This window comes from Hemibagrus wyckioides, linkage group LG14, assembly GCF_019097595.1.
Source record: "Hemibagrus wyckioides isolate EC202008001 linkage group LG14, SWU_Hwy_1.0, whole genome shotgun sequence".
In the NCBI taxonomy this organism is placed as follows: Eukaryota; Metazoa; Chordata; class Actinopteri; order Siluriformes; family Bagridae; genus Hemibagrus; species Hemibagrus wyckioides.
In genome coordinates this window covers 12,785,585-12,806,628 of record NC_080723.1, presented here as the reverse complement: position 1 = coordinate 12,806,628, position 21,044 = coordinate 12,785,585, and the positions used below count along the sequence as shown (strand labels likewise).

General features: G+C 40.6%; 2 protein-coding genes across 5 annotated transcripts in view; one reads left to right on the top strand and one right to left on the bottom strand.

Moving 5' to 3' along the window:
* man2a2 (mannosidase, alpha, class 2A, member 2) overlaps positions 1–15,897 on the top strand; it is a 23,022-nt gene extending 7,125 nt beyond the window's left edge. For 2 of the 3 annotated variants that reach the window (XM_058408348.1, XM_058408347.1), the window contains exons 4-23: positions 393–537; positions 2,017–2,188; positions 2,271–2,398; positions 2,585–2,758; positions 4,574–4,760; positions 4,904–5,081; positions 5,300–5,502; positions 6,096–6,278; positions 6,438–6,552; positions 6,678–6,748; positions 7,118–7,283; positions 7,706–7,942; positions 9,618–9,740; positions 10,125–10,239; positions 10,337–10,470; positions 11,184–11,325; positions 11,421–11,554; positions 12,335–12,529; positions 12,667–12,777; positions 13,650–15,897. In XM_058408348.1, coding sequence (XP_058264331.1) covers positions 393–537; positions 2,017–2,188; positions 2,271–2,398; positions 2,585–2,758; positions 4,574–4,760; positions 4,904–5,081; positions 5,300–5,502; positions 6,096–6,278; positions 6,438–6,552; positions 6,678–6,748; positions 7,118–7,283; positions 7,706–7,942; positions 9,618–9,740; positions 10,125–10,239; positions 10,337–10,470; positions 11,184–11,325; positions 11,421–11,554; positions 12,335–12,529; positions 12,667–12,777; positions 13,650–13,802 — 3,066 coding nt within the window. In that variant the 3' untranslated portion in view covers positions 13,803–15,897. Of the gene's footprint in view, positions 1–392; positions 538–2,016; positions 2,189–2,270; positions 2,399–2,584; positions 2,759–4,573; positions 4,761–4,903; positions 5,082–5,299; positions 5,503–6,095; positions 6,279–6,437; positions 6,553–6,677; positions 6,749–7,117; positions 7,284–7,705; positions 7,943–9,617; positions 9,741–10,124; positions 10,240–10,336; positions 10,471–11,183; positions 11,326–11,420; positions 11,555–11,952; positions 12,031–12,334; positions 12,530–12,666; positions 12,778–13,649 lie in introns of all 3 variants that reach the window. The other variant, XM_058408349.1, reaches the window with a different exon arrangement.
* The window catches only part of furinb (furin (paired basic amino acid cleaving enzyme) b), a 74,886-nt gene continuing 69,449 nt past the window's right edge, over positions 15,608–21,044 (bottom strand). For both annotated transcript variants that reach the window (XM_058408350.1, XM_058408351.1), the window contains one exon: positions 15,608–21,044. In XM_058408350.1, the coding sequence (XP_058264333.1) occupies positions 20,368–21,044 (677 nt within the window). In that variant the 3' untranslated portion in view covers positions 15,608–20,367.

Sequence of the window (21,044 nt, the reverse complement as noted above, 5' to 3'; positions counted from 1 at the left end):
ATCTTAACATTATATTCTACAGCTTAATAGCTTTGAATGTTAAGACATTTTGAAGTAGTGGTATATGTCTATTTGCTTTACTTTGTCACACCACATGTAATTCATTTCAATATTTGCAGGGCAGCAAAACCTGGCTTGCTTGTGTTGAGTAAATATAAAAAGGACATGAATAGGAAGACTTATTTGTTTTAACCAATTCAATATCAAACACTCAGCAACAAGTATAGAGGCTGCGTGACACGTAGCAGAGCATGAATCACACTATTAAAATGTGATCTGCATGACTGAACGTGTCATCTCTTAAGACACTATGCAAGGAGAAACTATTTAATGTTAAGCTTTAGTTATATTTAGGTTGTTTAGTTTAGTAATTTCCTTGTTTCTGTGTGTAGATGCTGGATGTGTACTCTCTGCTGAGCTTTGATAATGTGGATGGAGGTGTGTGGAAGCAGGGCTTTGATATCACGTATGAGCCCACAGAGTGGGACAATGAACCCCTGCAAGTGTTTGTGGTACCCCACTCTCACAATGACCCAGGTAGGTAAAAATGCTGCCTTATTATTAGCTTTTTTTCAGGAGGAAAGCCTATTTGTGTTATATTCATGTTAATTAAGGAAACACCTTATACCATTGTTCTGATGCTCAGTTTATAAGGATAAATGGCATAGTAAATACTGCCCCATGAACCAATGCCTTTTATTGATTTTTGTTTATGGCAACTGCTAAGTAAACTTGGCCTTATTTATTTTGTAGTCGTGTAACTGGAACAGGTATTCTGCAGCCTATTCACCACACAGTAGGTAAAGTAGGCCACACAGTGACATTATTCAAGCTGGAGTAGAATTGTAAGCTGTGAGGAACACTGAGGCTACACTGGGCACATAATGAGCTGCCCTATCTGTCCTCTGGTTATTGTGGAATGAACTCCAAATATCACTCCAAGAAGCCTAGAATGCAAATTCTCTTCCAACTTATTAAAAATTTCAATACCTCATTTAATCTTTCCAACCTACAAGTTAACATTTCTGTAGGGGTTGAATTTTGATTCCTGCATTGAAATTTTGTCCATCAGTGGATTTTATTAAATATGTTTGTCTGCATCCTGAATGTTGGATGTTGATGTAATGTGGTTCAGCAGAGCTGTAATAGTTTGTTTCACACACAGACAGCCTGGTCTTCTTCATATTTGTGCTGACACTGAGGTTTCAACTTTTTAATCCCATACACCAATGCCCCTTTTTCAAAGAATACACCAGACAGTGTTGTCATATATTCACCTTCAGAACCGTATAGTAAAGGTTCATTTTAATGCCTAAGGTGTAAACTGTGGCGTGTAAAGGTCCATTTATGAACTTTAAGCTTTAAAAGCGTGCTTTTTCCACTCTCTCGGTATTTGCATGTCATTTGCTACTGAAGGAATGTTTGTTGTTGTTTGCTCTTATTCTGTGTCCGCTCACTTTGAAGTTGTTCCCCATTTTGAACATAAATGGCATAGCATAGTTTTATGGTAGCCTTAAGCTATAAACTAATCAATTGTACCTGGGAGCTCCCGAGTGGCATAACGGAGACATAGCCAACTTGGTTGGCTTATTTAGAAAGTCCTTAAGCATTAAGCATTGTTGTTCACAATGTGAGGTGTATAATGACATGGTTTCCAAAGGTTGAAAGGTGTAGAAGAACACCTTAGAGATATATTGCCATGCTAATAGCAAATGATGGACTAAGGGGGGATGGATTATTCAGTGTACCTTTTGTCCAGTGTACATTTGGAAATCATTAATATGCTTACTTTCAGTCAAATTAGTGTTCAGTCGGTGCAAATGGCTGCTGGCTTCTTGTTTGTGTACTTTGTTATCTACTTGGAGCAATGTCCAACAATTTTGTCCAACACTACTCTTGGAAATCTACCTTCATGTGTTTTAGGTTTCAGTCATATGAAAATGTTCAAAATCAAGTACCATATGGGTTGAAAGCATTGAAATCCACTGATCACTACTGTCCCTTTTGCCATGGCAGGTTGGATCAAAACTTTTGACAAATATTACAGTGACCAGACACAGCATATTTTAAACAACATGGTAGTCAAGCTTACAGAGGACCCACGCAGGAAGTTCATCTGGTCTGAAATGTCCTTCTTCATTAAGTGGTGGGAGAGTGCCGATGCTCAAAAACAAGAGGCAATGCGCAAGTAAGTGACACCAAAATGACCTTGTAAATGGAGGTTTTTCCTCAACCCACTAATGTTATCTGTTTTAAAATCTGTTTGTCAGATTGATCCTGGGAGGGCAGCTGGAGATTGTGACAGGAGGATGGGTAATGACAGATGAAGCCAACAGTCACTACTTTGCCATGATTGACCAGCTTATTGAAGGGCATCAGTGGCTGGAAAAAAACTTGGGTATGCTCACACAATGATGTATAGTAACAGACATGCAAAGATCACTGTGGTATCTAGTGTTTTGTAAATGTCTTGATGCTTGATGTACAGCTAGAGTAGCAGTTTTGTTTGCCAAGGCCTTGCTGGCTGGTGTTTTTATGTTATCTCTCTCTCTCTCTCTATGTGTGTGTGTGTGTGTGTGATCAGGTGTGATTCCTCGCTCAGGGTGGGCTGTTGACCCTTTTGGCCACAGTGCCACCATGCCTTACTTACTGAAGAAAGCTAACCTGACCAGCATGCTGATTCAGAGGGTCCATTACTCTATTAAGAAGCATTTTGCCTCCACACAGAACCTGGAGTTCATGTGGAGACAGGCTTGGGGTGAGATTAAATCCTCCTATCTGATTAAATCCACACTATAGGATCATCTTTTTTAAAAGAAGAGCAAAAAACCTCCTTACGTCTGTTTCCAATTAATATTTTAAAATATTTCATTAGCACAGAAGTTCTTTCTTTTAAAGGAGAAAATCTATGCTTGTGCAACATTTGTTTTGTTAATATCAGTAATGCTTGAGCTTTTGTCCAAACTAAAATTGGGAGTTCAGTCATCATTTGAATAGACCCATATAAAAGGAAAAACATTTAAAATGTAAGTGTAATAGTTTCCCTACAGATAATATGGGTTGTACTCCAATGCTAAAACTTTAATTAAGAAGGCCTAGCCCTAGACCACTTTATAGCAGAGACATAAAGACTCCATCTAAGCTGTAAGGTGTTTGGGTAGTTTTATTAAACACAAATGAACCAACACATGGAAATTTACGCAAATGGCATAATAAGCAAATTGTGTGTATTACACACTGCTCAACAAAATAAAGGGAACACTAAATCATCACGACATAACACCAAGTCAGATAAACTTAAGGGATGTTAGTATGTCCAGTGAGGAAGCATGAGTTATTGTGAATCGGTTTCACCTGCTTTAGTGCAAATGAAAGTGACAATAGGTGCACTGGAGTGGCAACAGCAAGACAACCACAAAAAAGGGAATGGCTGTGCAGGCCATAGACAGTTGCTTTCTTATCCTTCCTGACAGATTTGTCTCTAGTTTTGTGTGTTTTTGGGTCCTTGTCACTACTTGTAGCATGAGGCAGTACCTGCAGCCCGATCAGGTTTCACAGGTAGTTCAGCTCCTTTAAGAGAGCAAATCCATACGTGCCGTTGCAAAGAGGTTTGGTGTGTCTCCCAGCGCAAGTTTTGAGAGCATGGAGGAGACATCGGGAGACAGGTTGTAGAAGGAGGAGAGCTGGCCACAGAAGGGCAGCAATCTAGCAGCAGGGCCAGTATCTGCTTCTTTGTGCAAGGAGGAACAAGAGGAACATTGCTTGTGCCTTAGAAAATGAGCTCCAGCAACCTACTCGTGTGCATTTTTCTGACCAAACAGATCTTACACTAGTGCACTGGGTCCTGGGTTTCTCTTTGTGCATGATAATGTCCAGCCTCATGTGTAGGCATTTTCTGGATGACGAAGGCTGGCCCTCGTATTTCCCAGACCTGAGAATTTAACTGAGAACCTCTGGGATGTTATGTATTGGATCATTCAAAGCAGCAACATAGCACTATAGTCCAGAAGTTCACTGATGTCCTGATCCAAGTCTGGGAGGAGATCCCCCAGGACACCAGCTGCCATCACATCAGGAGCATATCCAAAAGTTGTTGGAAGTACATAGAAGAACATGGAGGTCATGCACAATACTGACTTACAGTATTAGTTGCAGTGATGAAATTCATGCAAGTTGAATCAGCCTGCAATTAAAAAAATTTCACTTTGATTTTTGGTGTGATTTTGAATCCAGCCCTCAATGGATTGATGCTTTTGGTTTCCATTGACCCTTGTCACATTATTTTGTTCTTAACAAATTACAAAATGTCTATAAGTAAAGATTTTCAACTTGAAACATTCAGTCATCGAGATCCATTGTGTGATTTAAGTGTTCCCTTCATTGTTGAGCAGGGTAGTATCTTGACCTTTAATTAGTAATTGCATACAAATCCAGGATTATTGTTCATCTTTAACATTCCCACCCATTTTACTCTGTAATCCATTTATAAAGGACAGGCCCCAAAGAGTTTTTTGGCTGAAGTGAGTTTGTCACTGAAATGTGTCACATAATTTCTTTTTGTTTTCTGTAATAGATCCTCAGTCAGGCACAGACCTATTCTGCCACATGATGCCCTTTTACAGCTATGATGTGCCACATACATGTGGGCCTGACCCTAAGATCTGCTGTCAGTTTGACTTTAAGAGGCTGCCAGGCAGCAGAATTAACTGCCCCTGGAAGGTGCCTCCACAGGCCATCTCTGAGGCTAATGTAGCTGAAAGGTAATATCTTAACACTGTCTCTGAAACACGGTTTAATTTGTTTATCAATTTATGGTCCATTTTTTTTGTTACTCTTATATCCGCGTTGCTGTAAGCAGAAAGAGCACTGTTAACTCGCTTGTTTCTTTCTTTCTGTATTCCAGAGTTCGAGCACTTTTGGACCAGTATCGCAAGAAGTCTAAGCTTTTCCGTAGTAAAGTTCTACTAGTGCCATTGGGAGATGATTTCCGCTATGATAAAGCCCTAGAGTGGGACCAACAATATATCAACTACCAGAAGCTTTTTGACTACATGAACTCCCACCCTGAATTGCATGTCCAGGTAAGTACTTCTGACCCAACTATAGCTATAGTTCTTAAATGCATATTTGCCTGAATCAGATATTGTATGTATAGCACTATGTTTGAAGTTGCTGACAGAAGACTTCTTATTTGACCTTGCTTATTGGAGTTTATAGAGTTAATCTGTTTTTGGTCATTTACCTTATTTGCTGTTTTGAGTAGACTCTCCAGTTAATAGTGGAATTGTCTTTTTTTAAGGCCCAGTTTGGCACACTGACGGATTACTTCAACGCTGTATACAAGGCTAATGGGGTGGGCCAGGGGATGAGACCGCCTGGTTACCCTGTACTCAGTGGAGATTTCTTTGCTTATGCTGACCGAGAGGATCATTACTGGAGTGGCTACTACACATCTAGACCATTCTACAAAAATCTAGACCGTGTGCTTGAATCTCATCTTAGGTCAGTCAAGAATTTGTTTTTAATCACATCCTTTACCCAAAGTTAGTGTATGAGAAGTGTCTTTTTTTTGTTTTTTTCTGGCTTTTTGTCCAGTTTAAGTCATGTGCTGCCAAATTTGCACAAAACTGCAAGAATCATCTAATGGTTATTGAATTTAGTGATTTAATTACTGCTTTGGCTTGCTCTGTCATATTTGGCAGGAATGAATTTGTATTCCCAGGTGGTCTAAAACATTTGTTTTATTCCCTTGCCTACTTGTCTGGCGTAATGCGTTGTGAACCTGTGCTTATTATTATCACTTCTTTAAAGCTGTTATTGGTGATTGGTAATGATAGCTTCTAGTGTTATTTCCCACTGCTGTTGCTTAGGCTGGCAATAGCTTGCTAAGCAAAGGCTAGATATGGTGTTTCACAGTACCATAAGCAACACAGTGTATGCTAGGTTTTTTTCCTCTTAACGTAAGCAACAAATGCTGTTCCATGCTGCAGACACTAAGCTAATGTAGCAAAATGTTTAGCGTCACAGAATTGTCAAGCCAGATTGGCAGCCAGTAGGTGTAGCAGTTTATTGAAATATCGTGTGCTATGTTACAGGGGGGCGGAGATTCTCTACAGTTTGGCTGTTGCACATGCACGCCATGCAGGAATGGAAGGTCGCTACCCCATTTCAGACTACTCTCTTTTGACAGACGCTAGACGCAACGTCGCTCTCTTCCAGCATCACGATGCCATCACTGGCACTGCCAAGGAGGCAGTTGTCATTGACTACGGCACCAGGTCACAATTAGTGAGACTGTAAAAAAATTCAATCCCACCAAAAGTAGAAAAGAAATTGCTGAAAATAGTGAATAAATAGTACAGTGTGCTAATGACCATATAACCAAACCGTTGCCTGTTCTCTGTTTTTGTCTTCGTCGTGCTGTTTTTCTTATGCAGGTTATTGCGGTCACTTATTGGCTTGAAAAGAGTGATCATTAATGCAGCACACTTCCTCATAATGAAAAATAAAGATGTTTATCGCTTCTACCAGACTGAGCCATTCTTGGAAACGGTAAAGAAAGCAAACATAAATCTGATTATCTAAACAAATTTCATAGAATTTTACAATGAATGCTCCTCTTTGTGTGTGGGTGTGTGCGGTTTTGTGTGGGTGTCTGGGTGTGTTTGTGAGTGTAGGATGACAGACGTGCCACACAGGACTCTTTACCCCAGCGCACTCTGATTGAATTGGATGCCACCTCTCCCAGGTATGCCGACCGCTTATAATGTTTGCTCAGACCAAGATTTTTCACAAACTTTTTAGCAGCCATAGCAGTGGAACCTCATTCATGCTTTCAAATTTTGACAAACTATACATTAGCCATTATGGAAAATGATAAAAGGTTTTACTTAAAAACATATCATAACCAGTGACTTCCTAATATTCCATTTGAATCAGTGCAGTGTATGGCTAGTCAGTGAGCCAGTGCAAAATGCAAAAGCAATAGTCCCTTTGACAGGTTAATAAATAGCCAGCTTTAACTGAAAGAACCTCCTGAAGGTACTGCAAACACTCTTATCTCCAGGCACTGTGTACTCAATCATCAAGAGATAGCCTTTATGTCTCTCTCGTTCAGGTACCTCGTGCTGTTTAACCCTGTGGAGCAGGAGCGTCTGTGTGTGGTCACTGTCCTGGTGAACTCAGTACGGGTCAGAGTGCGCACTGAGGATGGCCAGACACTACCAGTACAGCTAAGTGCACAGTGGAGTTCAGCTTTGCAGATGGATGGAGAAGTCTTCCAGGTGTGTGGGTGTGTGTGCGCATATGTAAATGCAATGAATAAATGAATGAGTTTGTGTGCACACGAGTGTACAAAAATAAATGACCCTTTTCCAGAGACAAACTTTTCTCACTACCCTGTTAATAAGAATGTAGACATTATGCCTAAAACACAGTAGACTTTAGACAATGCAGCCAGAGCAGGCCTGGTGGCAGCAACAGTTGTTATCGGTTTAAAAAATAAGAATAAAAAAAGGGGTTACTGCACTTTCAGTTAAAGAAATATCATGAGCTTTACCTTGTGCTGTTCTTAGAAAGCTTTAAATAATATTAAAAAAATAAATAACTCATCTCTAATGATGTGTGAGTTGCTTTTCATGTGTGACTACAGATGTTCAGGCTTGTCTGATTCACTTTTACTGTTCTGATCTCTTGTTGTCTCCAGGCTTCCTTCATGGCTCGCCTCCCTGCACTGGGATTGGCCGTGTTCCATTTGTATGACTCGATTGACTCCCCCATGACTTTGCGCTCTGATACACTGCTGAGGGTACCAGGGAGGAGTCAGAGTGTGCACGGTTTGGATCCCCTTCCCGTGCGTTCTCTAGTAGCTGACTCGCAGCCCTTCTATATAAGGACCCAGTCTCTCACGCTGGGCTTTTCTGGCACCACAGGCCTGTTGGAGGTGAGCCAGTAATCCAGTGGGGCTAGAGTCATAAATGTCTAGTACAGTGTTAACACCGGTGTAAAAATTATGCTATAGACCTTAGTGGGTTTAATGCCAGATTTTGACTTGAGGTGCTTACGATGTACTGCAGACAGACTATCAATTTAAATGCTCAGGTTATATTTTTTGCTCTAGTGAGGTTTTTCCTGAGAATGTGAACTTACCGTTCACTTTAATTGGAAAACCTGTACCTAAACTGGAAGTACTACATGAATGTTTGTGTCACTCTTAAAGTCACATTTCTGGTATTTGATGACAACATTAACTAAAGCTCTTGACCTGTATCTGCATGAGTTTCTGCATTGGGGTGCTGCCTCATGATTGGCTGATTGGATAACTGTATGAATGAGCAGGTATACATTAAAGTGGGCAGTGAAGTGTAAAGTGATGAACAGCAGATAAATAGTATCTCTGTTCTGTGACCAAATTCATAACAAATTACAATTTAACGCTAAAAGTTTTCCTCAGTGCCAATGAAGGTTTTTAAGGACTTTTTTTTTTTTATTGAGGATATCCTTAATGAAAAGGAAGGGCAGGCTTGACCTTGTTACTGCAGATGATGGCATGGTACATGAAGGGACACTGACAGTGATTTGACAAGTGCTGTAGCAGTCTGCACGGTAGCAAAGACAATCCAAATGCTCATCCATATACAATGTCAAGTGATTAATAAATAAAATGCTGATGATTTCATACATGAAAACAGACATCTAAATGTTGACATCAAAAATATTTTTGGCAGATGGTCATTTGTTTATGAATCACAGGACTCATTTTGAGTATCACATTATCAAGAGTATCGAGTGCATTATAACAGTGTATCCATGGCTTTTTAACATGTTTCACATTTGAGTGTTTAGATTTTTATTTATAATAATGCGTTTCATTTAATGAGTTCACCTCGCTAACATGCCATCATTAATAGCTATGATCTTTATACTGATCAGTCAGTAGCAGTATTAAGATGGCATTTATTGTTTGGTGTAAAATATGACTCTTGGATAATGTTTCAGTTCATTTTTGCTGCACTTCTAGGAAATATGTTTAGATTTAAGATGCTTTATGAATTAGTAGGGCTGTTCTTTTTAGATACTACCTGACTTTAAAACTCAAATCATTTGTAGCAAGCTGAAGATTGAAACTTTGCCTGGATCTCTGTAGCCTGCAAGCATTTCAATTACAACCCTGCTGTTAAATGCAGGGCATTATTATTTAGAAATATTCAGGCTGTGTGTTTGTCCATAGCTACAGTTAGGAAGTCTATAGAGAATTTACAGTTTGCATTAATGTCCTTGATTGTTGAGTTACTCAGTGTTGGTAATAAATTACAACAGAGTACACACACAGCAGGGTTGTGTGTTTCCATTTCACTTCTCTGCTTTGATGATTTACATCCTCTCGCCAATATAAAGCCACTACTTAAGCTTCTGCTTTCAGACTTCTGTATCTGTATCTCTAAGGTTCCCTTTTAAATTCTTAGTATTGCATCAGTTCCTTTTCCGGGACATTTAAGTTAAATCAGTAAGCAGTGAAAATATGTATTTGTAGGCTAAATGAGAAACATAATTGATGAGATTTTTTTTTCTTTTGCTTTCTCTTCTTTGTGTCTCGTCTTTGTTCTGTGTGTTATCAGAGTATCCATCGTAAGGACGATCCTCAGGAGGTGAGAGTGCAAATCCAATTCCTCACCTACGGAACACGGGCTTCCAAGGACAAGAGCGGAGCATACCTCTTTTTACCCGATGGCATTGCCGTGGTAATCAGTCTTACTTGGAATTGATTTATTAGAGAGCTTAGAAGGATGGAATAAAGGACTTTTTATATTGGAGGTGACAATTCCTTGTCTGCCGTTTATTTTCATTAAGAGACAGACAAGCAAAGATGCACAGGTTCAGTGGCAAGCGGGCTCAACCATGAAAAACGATAAGATGAGAGCACACCTCCTGCCTTAAAGTTCAGCTGTTGAGATTGTATTATCATCACATCTGTGTTGGCTAATTCATTAGCAGTTTTTATATATCCATCAATCAATCTATCTATTTATATACATATACGGCAAGTTTTGTCCTTTCAAATAGTAAAATTTAATAGACAGTTTGTTGCCTGCAGTGTGAAAATCATGTTTTGTTCTGTCTCTCAGCCATACGTACAGAAAGAGCCTCTAACTGTGCGTGTTGTGGAGGGTCCTCTCTTTTCTGAGGTGGTCACATATTACCAGCACTTCCAGCAAACAGTCCGCATACACAATGTACCAGGTACAAGCACACACTCATCCCCTATATTCTTCCTGCATATGTACACATAACAGCATTTTTCATGTTCTTATTAACATTTATAAATTGCATTCTTCAGGTATAGATGGTCTGTCTCTGGATATCACCACATTGGTGGACATTAGGGACCAAAATAATAAAGAGCTGGCCATGCGTTTAGTCACGGACATCCAGAGCGAGGATAAATTCTACACAGACCTCAATGGTTTCCAGGTTAGCTTTCATTTATTCATTCAAAGTGCATTCAGTTGCTCCTCTATTTATTCTACATCTATTCCCCTGTCAAAAGCATTATTCACGGCCACTGAAATAATAAAAGTAATGCCTTCGTTCACCTTGCCGGTACATTTTTGTCCAAACTTCATCTAATCACATCCAGTACTCTAATTAAACCCATTTTTAGTCTAGACTTTTATAGGTATAGTGAAGAACATGGTCTTAAGCCTACACATCAATTTTCTACACATAAATTTTCTTTAATTAAAAAAGCCAGTTTGATTGTATTTTTATAAGCAATATATAAACCCCAGGAGACTTTTTTACTGAATGGTCCATTTATTGTAGGTTATTAGCCCATGATTTAACAATGGCTTCTTTTCCAGAGAGTGGTTGGACCAAGTTCAGGGAACTAACGAACCTTTTTAAGAAGTGTCCCAAATTTTCACCAGTTTATGAGCTGAGCAAATGCGCATAATCAGACGTTCCTAATGGATTTCTTTTATTCACAGGGTACACATAATTACAACCCTCAATCGTTTTACAAATGTTTTTTTCCTCCTCTGATTTCCACTGATTCAGTGTTGCAGTACTTAAATTTGCCTCCCCTCCCCCAATTAATCTCTTCAGTCTCCATGCACAGATCACATTTTTAGCACCAGCACCTTGTCTGTGAAAGAAGGCTAAGTGTAATGCTTGTTCCCTCTCAGATCCAGCCACGCAGGTACTTCCAGAAGATACCACTGCAGGCCAATTTCTACCCCATGCCCAGCATGGCCTACATCCAGGACAGCCAATACCGCCTGACCCTGCACACGGCCCAGGCCCTCGGAGTCAGCAGCCTTGCCAGTGGTCAGTACACTGGCTTTCTCAACCTAGAGTTCGTCTACAATGTACACTGTAGGATATGCTAATAGTTTGAATGACTTGCATTGTCCCTGTCACAGGTCAGCTGGAGGTGATTATGGACCGTAGGTTAATGCAGGATGATAACAGGGGTCTGGGACAAGGTCTGAAGGATAACAAGAGGACAGCTAACCGCTTCCGGCTTCTGTTAGAGAGGAGATCCAGTAGCAGCAGGGTGGGTGAAATGATTTCTCAGCCATTAGGTGGCACTCTTTTCATGCTCCTGTAGAAATGAGAACATGTGTTCTAAGGCAGGTGTGCTGATGGGTGTGCTTATGTAAAATTAGTGCTTTATCCATTGAATTCCTTGCACTTCCTTTGAAAGCAATCATACATACTGATCTGATGGCTCTCTTGGCTGGTGGGTTTGAGCTGGAAACATAAATGTAAATTATCCTGCATTTATGTGACTCTGTGGTTCACGTCGACCTGCTATTGTCTAAGTCTCTCTTTTTTTTTTTTTATGCTTCAGCTGTCTCTCATTTTGTGTCATTTTGTGTCATTCTCTTCAGTTTCCATGGATCACACTCCTCTCATTTTCTTTCTCAATCACTTCCTTCTTATTGCATGCAGCTTGTGGGTTCTTATGCCCAAATCAGCCACATGATAAGTAAAGTCATCGCTCATGTTTTAGGATACAGCAAGAAAGAGGTAATCTTCCCACAGCAGCATTGGGGCTGTGATGTTCCTAGCTTTAGGTGATTAGATTACACTTCTTTGCTGCAAATACCGTAGCTGCTTTCTGTTCTGTGTCCCATGTTTGTTTTATTAGTCTGTATCTCTCTATATATTTCAGTGTTTCTATACATAAACAGTGGCAGGATGCCAGTATACTGCAGTAATTGAGACAATTGATCTGAAATATTAGTAATGGTCTAACTGTTTATGTTCCTATGGTATGATATTTGCCTATTGTCTTTAGCTTAGCCTTACTGGAATCTATATGTTTCTACAGGCTGTTGACAGTGGACCAGTCAGCTTCCCCTCTTTGCTGAGTCACATGACTTCTGCCATTTTGAACCATGAGGTGCTGGCATTGCCGGTCATTCCAAAGAAACGTGGCATTCCCCCTCTCCGCACCTTTTCCCCAATGGCCACAGCTCTGCCCTGTGACTTCCATTTGCTCAACCTCAGGAGCATCCAGAACCAGGTAACTCGTGCAAATCCAACATAAACTTCCAAACGTCAGTTTTCTTAGATGATTTCCAGCTTCCGAGTGTCTCCTATTGTTTTGCGGTTTCGTAATTATGCCTTGTAGCAATACTCCGCTTTATGGCTGTTTTCCAGGACGCTAACGCTCCCTCCCCGCACACGGCTCTCCTGCTGCATCGCCTGGGTCTAGACTGTGGCCTCGAGATTCAGAACCCTGGTTTTAACTGCACCACCACACAGGGCAAGGTTAGTCCCTGCAGCGAAAACGCATAACTGTTTCAAAGTGCAACAGAAATGAAAACAATGAAGAGAAGAGATGCCAGAGAATTTTCATGATTTAAAGGACTAGAAAGCTTTTCATCCATTTCAGTTCAGTGATGTGTGAGTGAGTGAGTGATTACCACAAGAATTTTGAGACGTTTCTAAAAAACACTTAATTCAATGAGCACAACGATTACATTCTACCAGTTGAAGGTCTTGTGGTGAGCGAGAATTTAATTATCAAAGCTGTTCTTGTGTAATTTTTATCTGATCTTTCATCACTGGGACACGATGTGTGGTTACTTACACTTCCCCTACAGTAGTACGTTCCCAACCATGGCTCACATTATAGTGTATTTCCTGCTCCTTCAGTTCAGGAAAGGCTTCTTATCTGTGCTTAGAACAGGAAACAGGCTATGTGTAGGACATGGTGGCTCTACAGGACCAGGGATGAATTTCTGCTCCTTTTGTTGTAGTCATGGACAGTCTGAAACAGTCTCCCACAAGAATGTGTGTCACACAGATTGGTCATTACCTGTGCTTAAGAACTATACCTAGACTTCCAGTTTCAAGCAAATAATTAAACATTTATTTCTCAGTCCATGGAATTGTATCCACTAGTTTCTGTATCATTGCACATGATGGAGAAATAGTAGATTGACATTAGGTTTAAAAAGCACTGGAGTAATCTTTTTTTTTTTGTAAGTGTAAGCTTGTCTCAAAGCCTGCCTTTATGAAATTCTAGTAAATGTTAATCAGGAGGTTCCCCCCCCCCCCCCCTGTTCCAACTTGAGTCATTGAGTCAAGTCTTTATGCTCTATGCCTGCTTGTGTCTGATAAGCGTGTTGTGTCTCTAGCTGGCCGTGTCGGGACTGTTCCGAGGTCTGGACCTGCAGTTGTTGCAGCCTATGTCGCTGACGCTGATGTACTCGGAGCCTCCACTCTCCAACAACTCTGTTATCAGCCTGGAGCCCATGGAGCTTTCAGCCTTTAAGCTCAAACTGCACTAGGCTTTGTGACACCAGCACAGCCTGCACACAGCAGTGCAGAGAGACAGCACATGCCCACAGTCTCTGTCTCTCTCTCTCTCTCTATCTCTCTGACTGGGCGATGAGGATCATAAACAACCTACACCAACATGGATGCTGATGTCCCTCTAAAATACTTTTATAAAGGGAGATTCCAGCACTAGTTACACTTCTGTAGCTGTCCCAAGACTGAAAGACTGGAATATGAAGATGTTTGATTTTTTATTATTTTTTTTCTTCCTTAAATTTGCTTAAATTTGAATCAACAGAAAGACTAATGATCAGATGATTTTTATTAGACACGGATGCTTGATGATCATCATTTCAGACTCTTGTACATTATTTTTGTTTGTTCTTTTCTGGCTGGAACCACTGACGTTTTCTGTCTCCCTCCCCTCCCCCTTTTGTTTATCTGGCAATCTTGTGGAACTTCTGGGGCGATGTAGCCTATTGTACGTAATTGTCTTTGGCTCTTCATAAACTTAGTGGGACTGAGTGCAATATGTGATGCTTCTCTAAGGGTAGTGGGTTTTGTTTTTATTTTTTATTCTCCATTCTGCAGAAGGTGTGCTTTAAACTTCGTCGCTGACCTCTGTTTTTTTTTTTTTTTTTTTTTTTTTGTAATTCAGTTGATTGTGCTGCCTGCCATAGCTGCATGTTTCCGTGAATGTCTGCTCTCTCGCTCTGGCAGCTTTACACAACAGCTTTCTATCCCTCATCTGCTAGTCAGTGGTCTGATTTGAGTTCTCCCTCTTCCAGTGTTGTCATGAGTGTAGCAATTGATGACAACAACTTGTCTCTCTCTCTGTTTTTCTTTTTGTTCCTGAAAATGCTGCTCCCTCCCAGATTACCTTGCTGTTACGTGAAATTTATTTCCCCTGGGCCCAAAGTGTTGATGTTTTGCTAAGGATGGTCTAGTGTACGATAAAATATGCAGTATACAATACCTCTTATTTTACATATGAGCATTGAGATGTGCAATATATTACTGTGGTGACTGATATATGAATGCGTGTGGCACAGGGGCTGGGGTAATAAGGTGAGATTACGGCACTGTTTACCATCATGCATGTACCGGAGTGAGCCAGTGATGTTTATGACTGATTTGTAGATCAGTATTTTTAACTGATCTAAGCATAGACTGTAACTCGTATCACTGTGTGTCTGGAGATCAGTGACGTTAACAGTAATAGCACTGGGCTGAGGAAAACCTCGGCCCATTTTAATGTATTGTAAAGATCCATTCCAGCGCTGTTCATAGTGTGTCTTTTTGTCCTGATCCGGTCATCCACTTGACTCTGTAACTGTATCATTCAGCGCGAATGTATCACAACTGCCAGGAGGAAGGTGTCTGTAAAAGCCAAAACTGTTTCCTGTTTTAATTCTTACTCATCTTTTTGCGTTCCCTGAAATGGCTCACCCTCATCGAGATTTACTGTGAGAAATGAATGCTCTGAAAGGAAAAAAAAAAACTACGCGGGTGGAGAAGAGGTTAGTAGCACTCATGAAACCTCTGAGCGCGAGTTGTCACTGTTGCCTTTATTCACACGAAATAAAAACTTCTGACCTGGTCAGCTGGTCTAAATGAGGAGAACTAAGGAGAGGCTGGTGAACAGAATTGAGTCAATTCCTGGAGAGCTTTAGAAAAGCATTCTGTTGAGAAAGATTAGATTGATTAAAAGAGGACCCCTTAAAATAAATAAATTAATATATATATAATTTTATTTGCCCATCAAAATATATATGTCTTGGACCTGGGGTTTGTTGGAGCTCATTTCAAATATATATATTTTTTTTGTTCTATTGAGGGTTTGTTTATTCACCACATGTCACTGCCATCCTGTCTGTACCCCTCTATATCTCCTTGCCTACTTCCCCTACAAAAACTTACTTTTGGACAATTACGTCTAACTATTTCTCATGTGTAGTAGGATGTGAACAGAAGAATTATTATTTTTTTTCTTGTTATGTAGAGACAAAAATATTTTGTTTCTTCTTTTGTGTCGATTCCTTCCTGGAAGGATGTTAATGTGAAATGAAGAAATGCAAAAAAAAAAAAAAAAGAGAAAAAAGAAAATGCAAAGTAGCTAAAGTTGATATTTAATAAACATCAGCCATGGCATTATAATGTAATGTCATTTTGTCCGGCCATTGCTTTTTTCTTTTTTTTTTTTTTATCGTGAACACACGCAAGCTGAATACAGAATAAAATCAGTAAGAAAACATTATTCTAATGAGAAAGTGGAAACACTGCTACAGGCATATCTGCGCTGGTTTATATTACAGAAGCGTCTCAGGGTGTTGGTCTGTATTGCACAGGCAGGGGGCAGTAAGGAACTTGTTGTTATTATGATGTATAACCAATATCCTTCACTGATCCTGCCCCTTTTACCCAACACCTATATTCCAAATGCTGGGAAACCTACAGATTCTGTCTGATGTGGATGGTTGCTTTTTGTGAAGAGACCTTTTGATCCCTGTTGATACACCAGTCCCATGGATAAACAAACTGGGGAATTTTTCTCGTATTACAGATACTGATGGAAAATTGTCTGTTTCTGAGAAGATATCACGGCTTGTCATCCAATGATGGAGGTCAGCATTTAGGTGAAGCAAACTGATTCTGAAGCTGCCCTAGGGTAGGGAAGACTTCAGAGAGAGTTCTCTCCATTACTGATCAATCTGCCTGCCAGAATACAAGGGAGAGAAGCTGCAGAGAATTGAAATCTTGTGTCAGGGGTTTGATGAAGTGAGACAGCTGTGCAGCTGATGTAGATGGAGGGGTCATGGAGGAGAAATCAGTCAGTTTGGAAGGGGGCAGGGTTAAATAAAGAGGGATGCCTAAATGTAGGTTTCCTGTTTGTATTGGATGGAACAATGAGCCAACCAGGAACATTAAATGTCACTGACTAAGCCCTGATTGTTGAATGTGTGAGCTTCAAGGAACGTCACACGTAGGCGGAAACGTTTTAAGGAACGTCAGCGCCAATACTTTTTTTTGTTTGTTCAAGCTGCTACGAAGAAAGCACAAAGTGGGCCAGTGCTACAGCGTAAAAGATTAATACATGACTTGAAGAGCGGCCACTGTTTCCTGTAAATAAATCACACTCGGATATGATGAGCTTGTTGAATGTGATCTATTTATTTTAGCCAGCAGTACGTATTAAGAAACTGCGCTTCAGATTGGCCTGTCTGAAACCAATATCGATTTTCTTATTTACTCCTCATGTAACAGACCTTCAAACAGCACTTCTGAAGGTTGCTTGCTGACAGGGAAGGTAGGGTGTCAGTATATTTCTGAGCAACAAGATGGAACCTTTAAGATTGTGTTAATGATTTCTATTGTGTTCAAAATCAACATCTGACAGCACTCTCCGCAGAATGTGTTTGCGGTTTAGCTTCACTTGACTGGCCTACTTGTTTTGTGCTTTATTTGACTCGAGAATTCACTCAAATGACACGTTTAGTCAGCAGGCAACTGGATTTTCGAAGCACATATCGAGCTCGGAGTTTGACGTTTCACAGCAGTGCTTGCACACCTCCTTCCACAATACTAATGAGATTAATATAAGGCTGGAGAAACATCTGGCAGAACACTGGATTAAATAAACCAGAAATAATCAGGTGCAGTTAGTGTGATTTGGCTTAAACATGATGAACTGGCAACCTCCGCTTCATCTGTAGTGGAACCGATGATTGTATTGTGAACATACACATGATGAAGATACTGAGAATGATGATGAATAATAAGCATCTATAACAAGGGAAGTCGAGGGAATCTGCCTCTCTATGCCCCAGAAGCACACGTGTTGTATCCTAGTTATAATGCCAGGCATGCAAGCGCTCTAGGCGTGAATTAGAGTCGGACCTCTCTCCCAGTGGAGTTAATTATGGAAATCATTTTCTATACACTATTTCCATAAACTATATCTTGTCATGCTTTAGAGAGCATGAACGTTCTTGCATCAGTCTCTGATAAATCTCAGATTTGCCACTCTATTAATGCTCTCCCAGTGCATTAACCACACAGGGAACAGTGGGTTTTGAATGTAAAGCCGTGAATGACTTTCAGATGAGGATTAGCATGTTATCTGTATGTTTATATTACCTATAATAAATATGCAACCTTTCCACAGTCATTTCCTGTTCTGCACTACAAAGCTTTATCACTCCGGGAAAAACATTATTCTAAAAGCCCAGCATTATTCATCTCTAAAAGCACACTAAATGCTACGATAGGTAAGATACTGACTGATTCACGTCTCGGTCCATGGCAAGTCACAGAGTTCACGTTTTCTCCTCCTTTCCCCCCCATTCTGTTGTTTGACCATTAACCAGAGCTCTTGACCTGTATTGGTGGGATTACGCTGCAGCCAGATTGGCTGACTGGATAATTGGATAAATGAGCAAGTGTACCCAATAAAGTGACCAGTATTTGGAATAACTATTAAAGAAATTTTAATAAACACAATTATTATTCAAATGACTTTCAGAACCAGAGTGTATTTAATTCAAATTAATTTAATAAGATAACTGACATCTTTAAAATGATGAACACATGACTATAGGATGGAATATGTTGCTCTTCATATCTATTATTTCTAAACAGAGGAATTATTAGTGCTGTACATGAGTGGCATTTCCACCATGGGGGTTTGTGTTGTTTACTGCATCTACACTATAACAAAATCCAAAGCTTGGAACAAAGAGAGAGCCAATCACCAGGCTAACATTGATCTTCTGTGAAACAAATGCCAAAAACTCTCTTGAGCCCCTTACCACACTGGTTCTGACAGCTTTTAGTGCATCAAACCACAAAATCAATAAAGCTTCCTTTGGGGCAAAGAAAATTACTTTGCCCACCGCATGAGAAAAGAGAAAACTCATTATACAAGGTTATTTCAACTCCCAGATGTTCCAAGCCAATTTACCCATAATAAGTCTCGTGCTTGGGCTTGATCTAGATCAGACTTTCTCAAATCCAGTTTTAGGACCCCCTGCCCTGCACGCTGTTAAGGTTAACCAACACCCAACACACTTGACCCAACTCATGACTGGCCTTATAGGTGGCCAAGGATTGTACACAAGGTGTGTTTATCTATATTATTCAGCGTTAAAGCTCCAGGGACTGGGCCATCAGGAGTTGTGTTGATCTAGACCAGCAGTGCTCTATTCTAGCTCAGTCTGGAATCCAGTCTAGTTTGCTCATCTCCCTGCTCTCACATTTCTATTAAACTTGGCAATTAACTGCTGAATTTAAATCAGGCATCTACGAGCAGGAACCGGTGATGGACCGTAGAACTGGAACTGGCCAGCCTTCATCTACAAGATGAATATATGCATTTTATGGATGGTGACTAATTTATTGAATCTACCACTAAATGGATAAGTTAAATTGAACTTGTTTTGCCATGGTGTTTCACTGCATATACAATCTACTGCTTTTGAAAATCATGAGGTTTCTATTTCACTGTGATTGGTTTATGTTGGCGAAGCCTAAATAAAGGATGGATCTTCAAACTCGTCAAGGTTCTGGTGTTGTAATAAATTTTCACAGGATTATCCAAATTTGCAGCCTGACTCAACCAGCTTCATTATAATTTAAAGAGAACTTGCAACATGCATGGTCTCATGGGTGCTGAATTTGGATGTTCAGCACGCTTCTACTTGGTAAGGCTTTCAGCAGACAGACTTGTGCATGGGCAGTGTTACAACAATATTTTGCTCTCCCTGTTGGTTGAGTTTCTTGCTGATTGCTTAGGGGCTTTCTCAGACTCTTTTTGAGTCTGTTATTCTCAAATGTCACTCTTGTCTACCTCCACTGTTTTCAGAATGATCCAAGCAATCTTCTGAAAGAATCTGATGTGTTACTGAGATCTCTTTAAGCAATAACCATCACAAATATAGTAATGTAACAAACTTACTGACACAAAGAGAGAGAGAGCATGTTTTGGCATATAACGCATTGATGATAAAACTACATACATGTATGGGCTTTATGCTGTGGTCTCTGGCTAATCAAAAATTATTGTGCATAAATTCAGTCTAGACCACTGCTAATAAAAGGCCAACTGGAGTAAATTCAGCCCTTTTTCAGCTCTAAATGAAACATTAGCATTCATTCTCACATACAGATCTTAATTCGTAGTTTAAATCTCACGACTCATACCACCACTGAGAATTCAAAATAAAGGGATTTAAAATAAATTAAATATAAAGAGAACTTCCAGACTTGTGGAAGCAGGCTGTCCTGCTGAGAGCCATCAGAGATTTAAATCCAACCACAAGAATGACTCATGCCACATCTCTTATCTCCCTCCTGAACAGACACATAGCTATTTGCCTGTGTGTGTGTTCTCTTAGAAGAGTCTAGAAAATTGAAGGGCGTGAATTGCAGCAGACTTGTTTCTCAACTCCAATCCGGTGGCCTGACTACAATGCATAAGGTGGGAGAGACGGAGAGAAAAGAAGTGATTCGATCAGCTCACTCGACCTGCGAGAGGAAGACTGAGGCATGTGAAAAGTGAGACATGGGTCATTGGGAGCACTAGAGACCACTCTGTGTCTGTATAAAAGCTGTCTTTTCACTGTGGCAGTCCAGGTCTTCATTCTCCGATTCAGAATTGACTCCACCTGCAGTGTCCTCGTCCCCCCACACAGTGGGAATCCCTTGGTACAACACCCTGCTGTTAGTCAAATCCCGACCCAAGCCAAAGCCAAAGCCGAATCCAACCCGCACACCTCTGCCGCTCGAGTCCGTCACTTGTAGTTTGGTCCTCCTACAGAAGGGGGCACTGGCTGCTCCTGAGTGCAGCTGTAGTAGCACAAAAACAGCTGCAAACGTAGCCAGAATGAAGGCACAGCTCAGCACAGCCACAAGTACAGGCAGATGTGAGGATGTCTCCACTCTGGACATCTCTGAGTCCGCCTCCTCACCTCCCTCACTGTGATGCACTGGACTGATGGGAGATTTACGCTGCACCTGGTTCTGGTGCAGACACGAAGTGCCCATTAGGTGACTATGGGGTGGGCAGGAGAGACATTCGGCCTCACCAGGCCCAGAGCATGTCAGACATGCAGGGTGGCAGACCAGGCATGCCTGCACTGAGGACTGCTCCACCCAGTTCTCCAGAGAGAGGTTGAGGAGCTGCAGACCAGGTGTGAACCCTGGAGGACAGGACTTCACACAGCCTTGTAGAAAGAGCCACAAACCAGCACTGCACT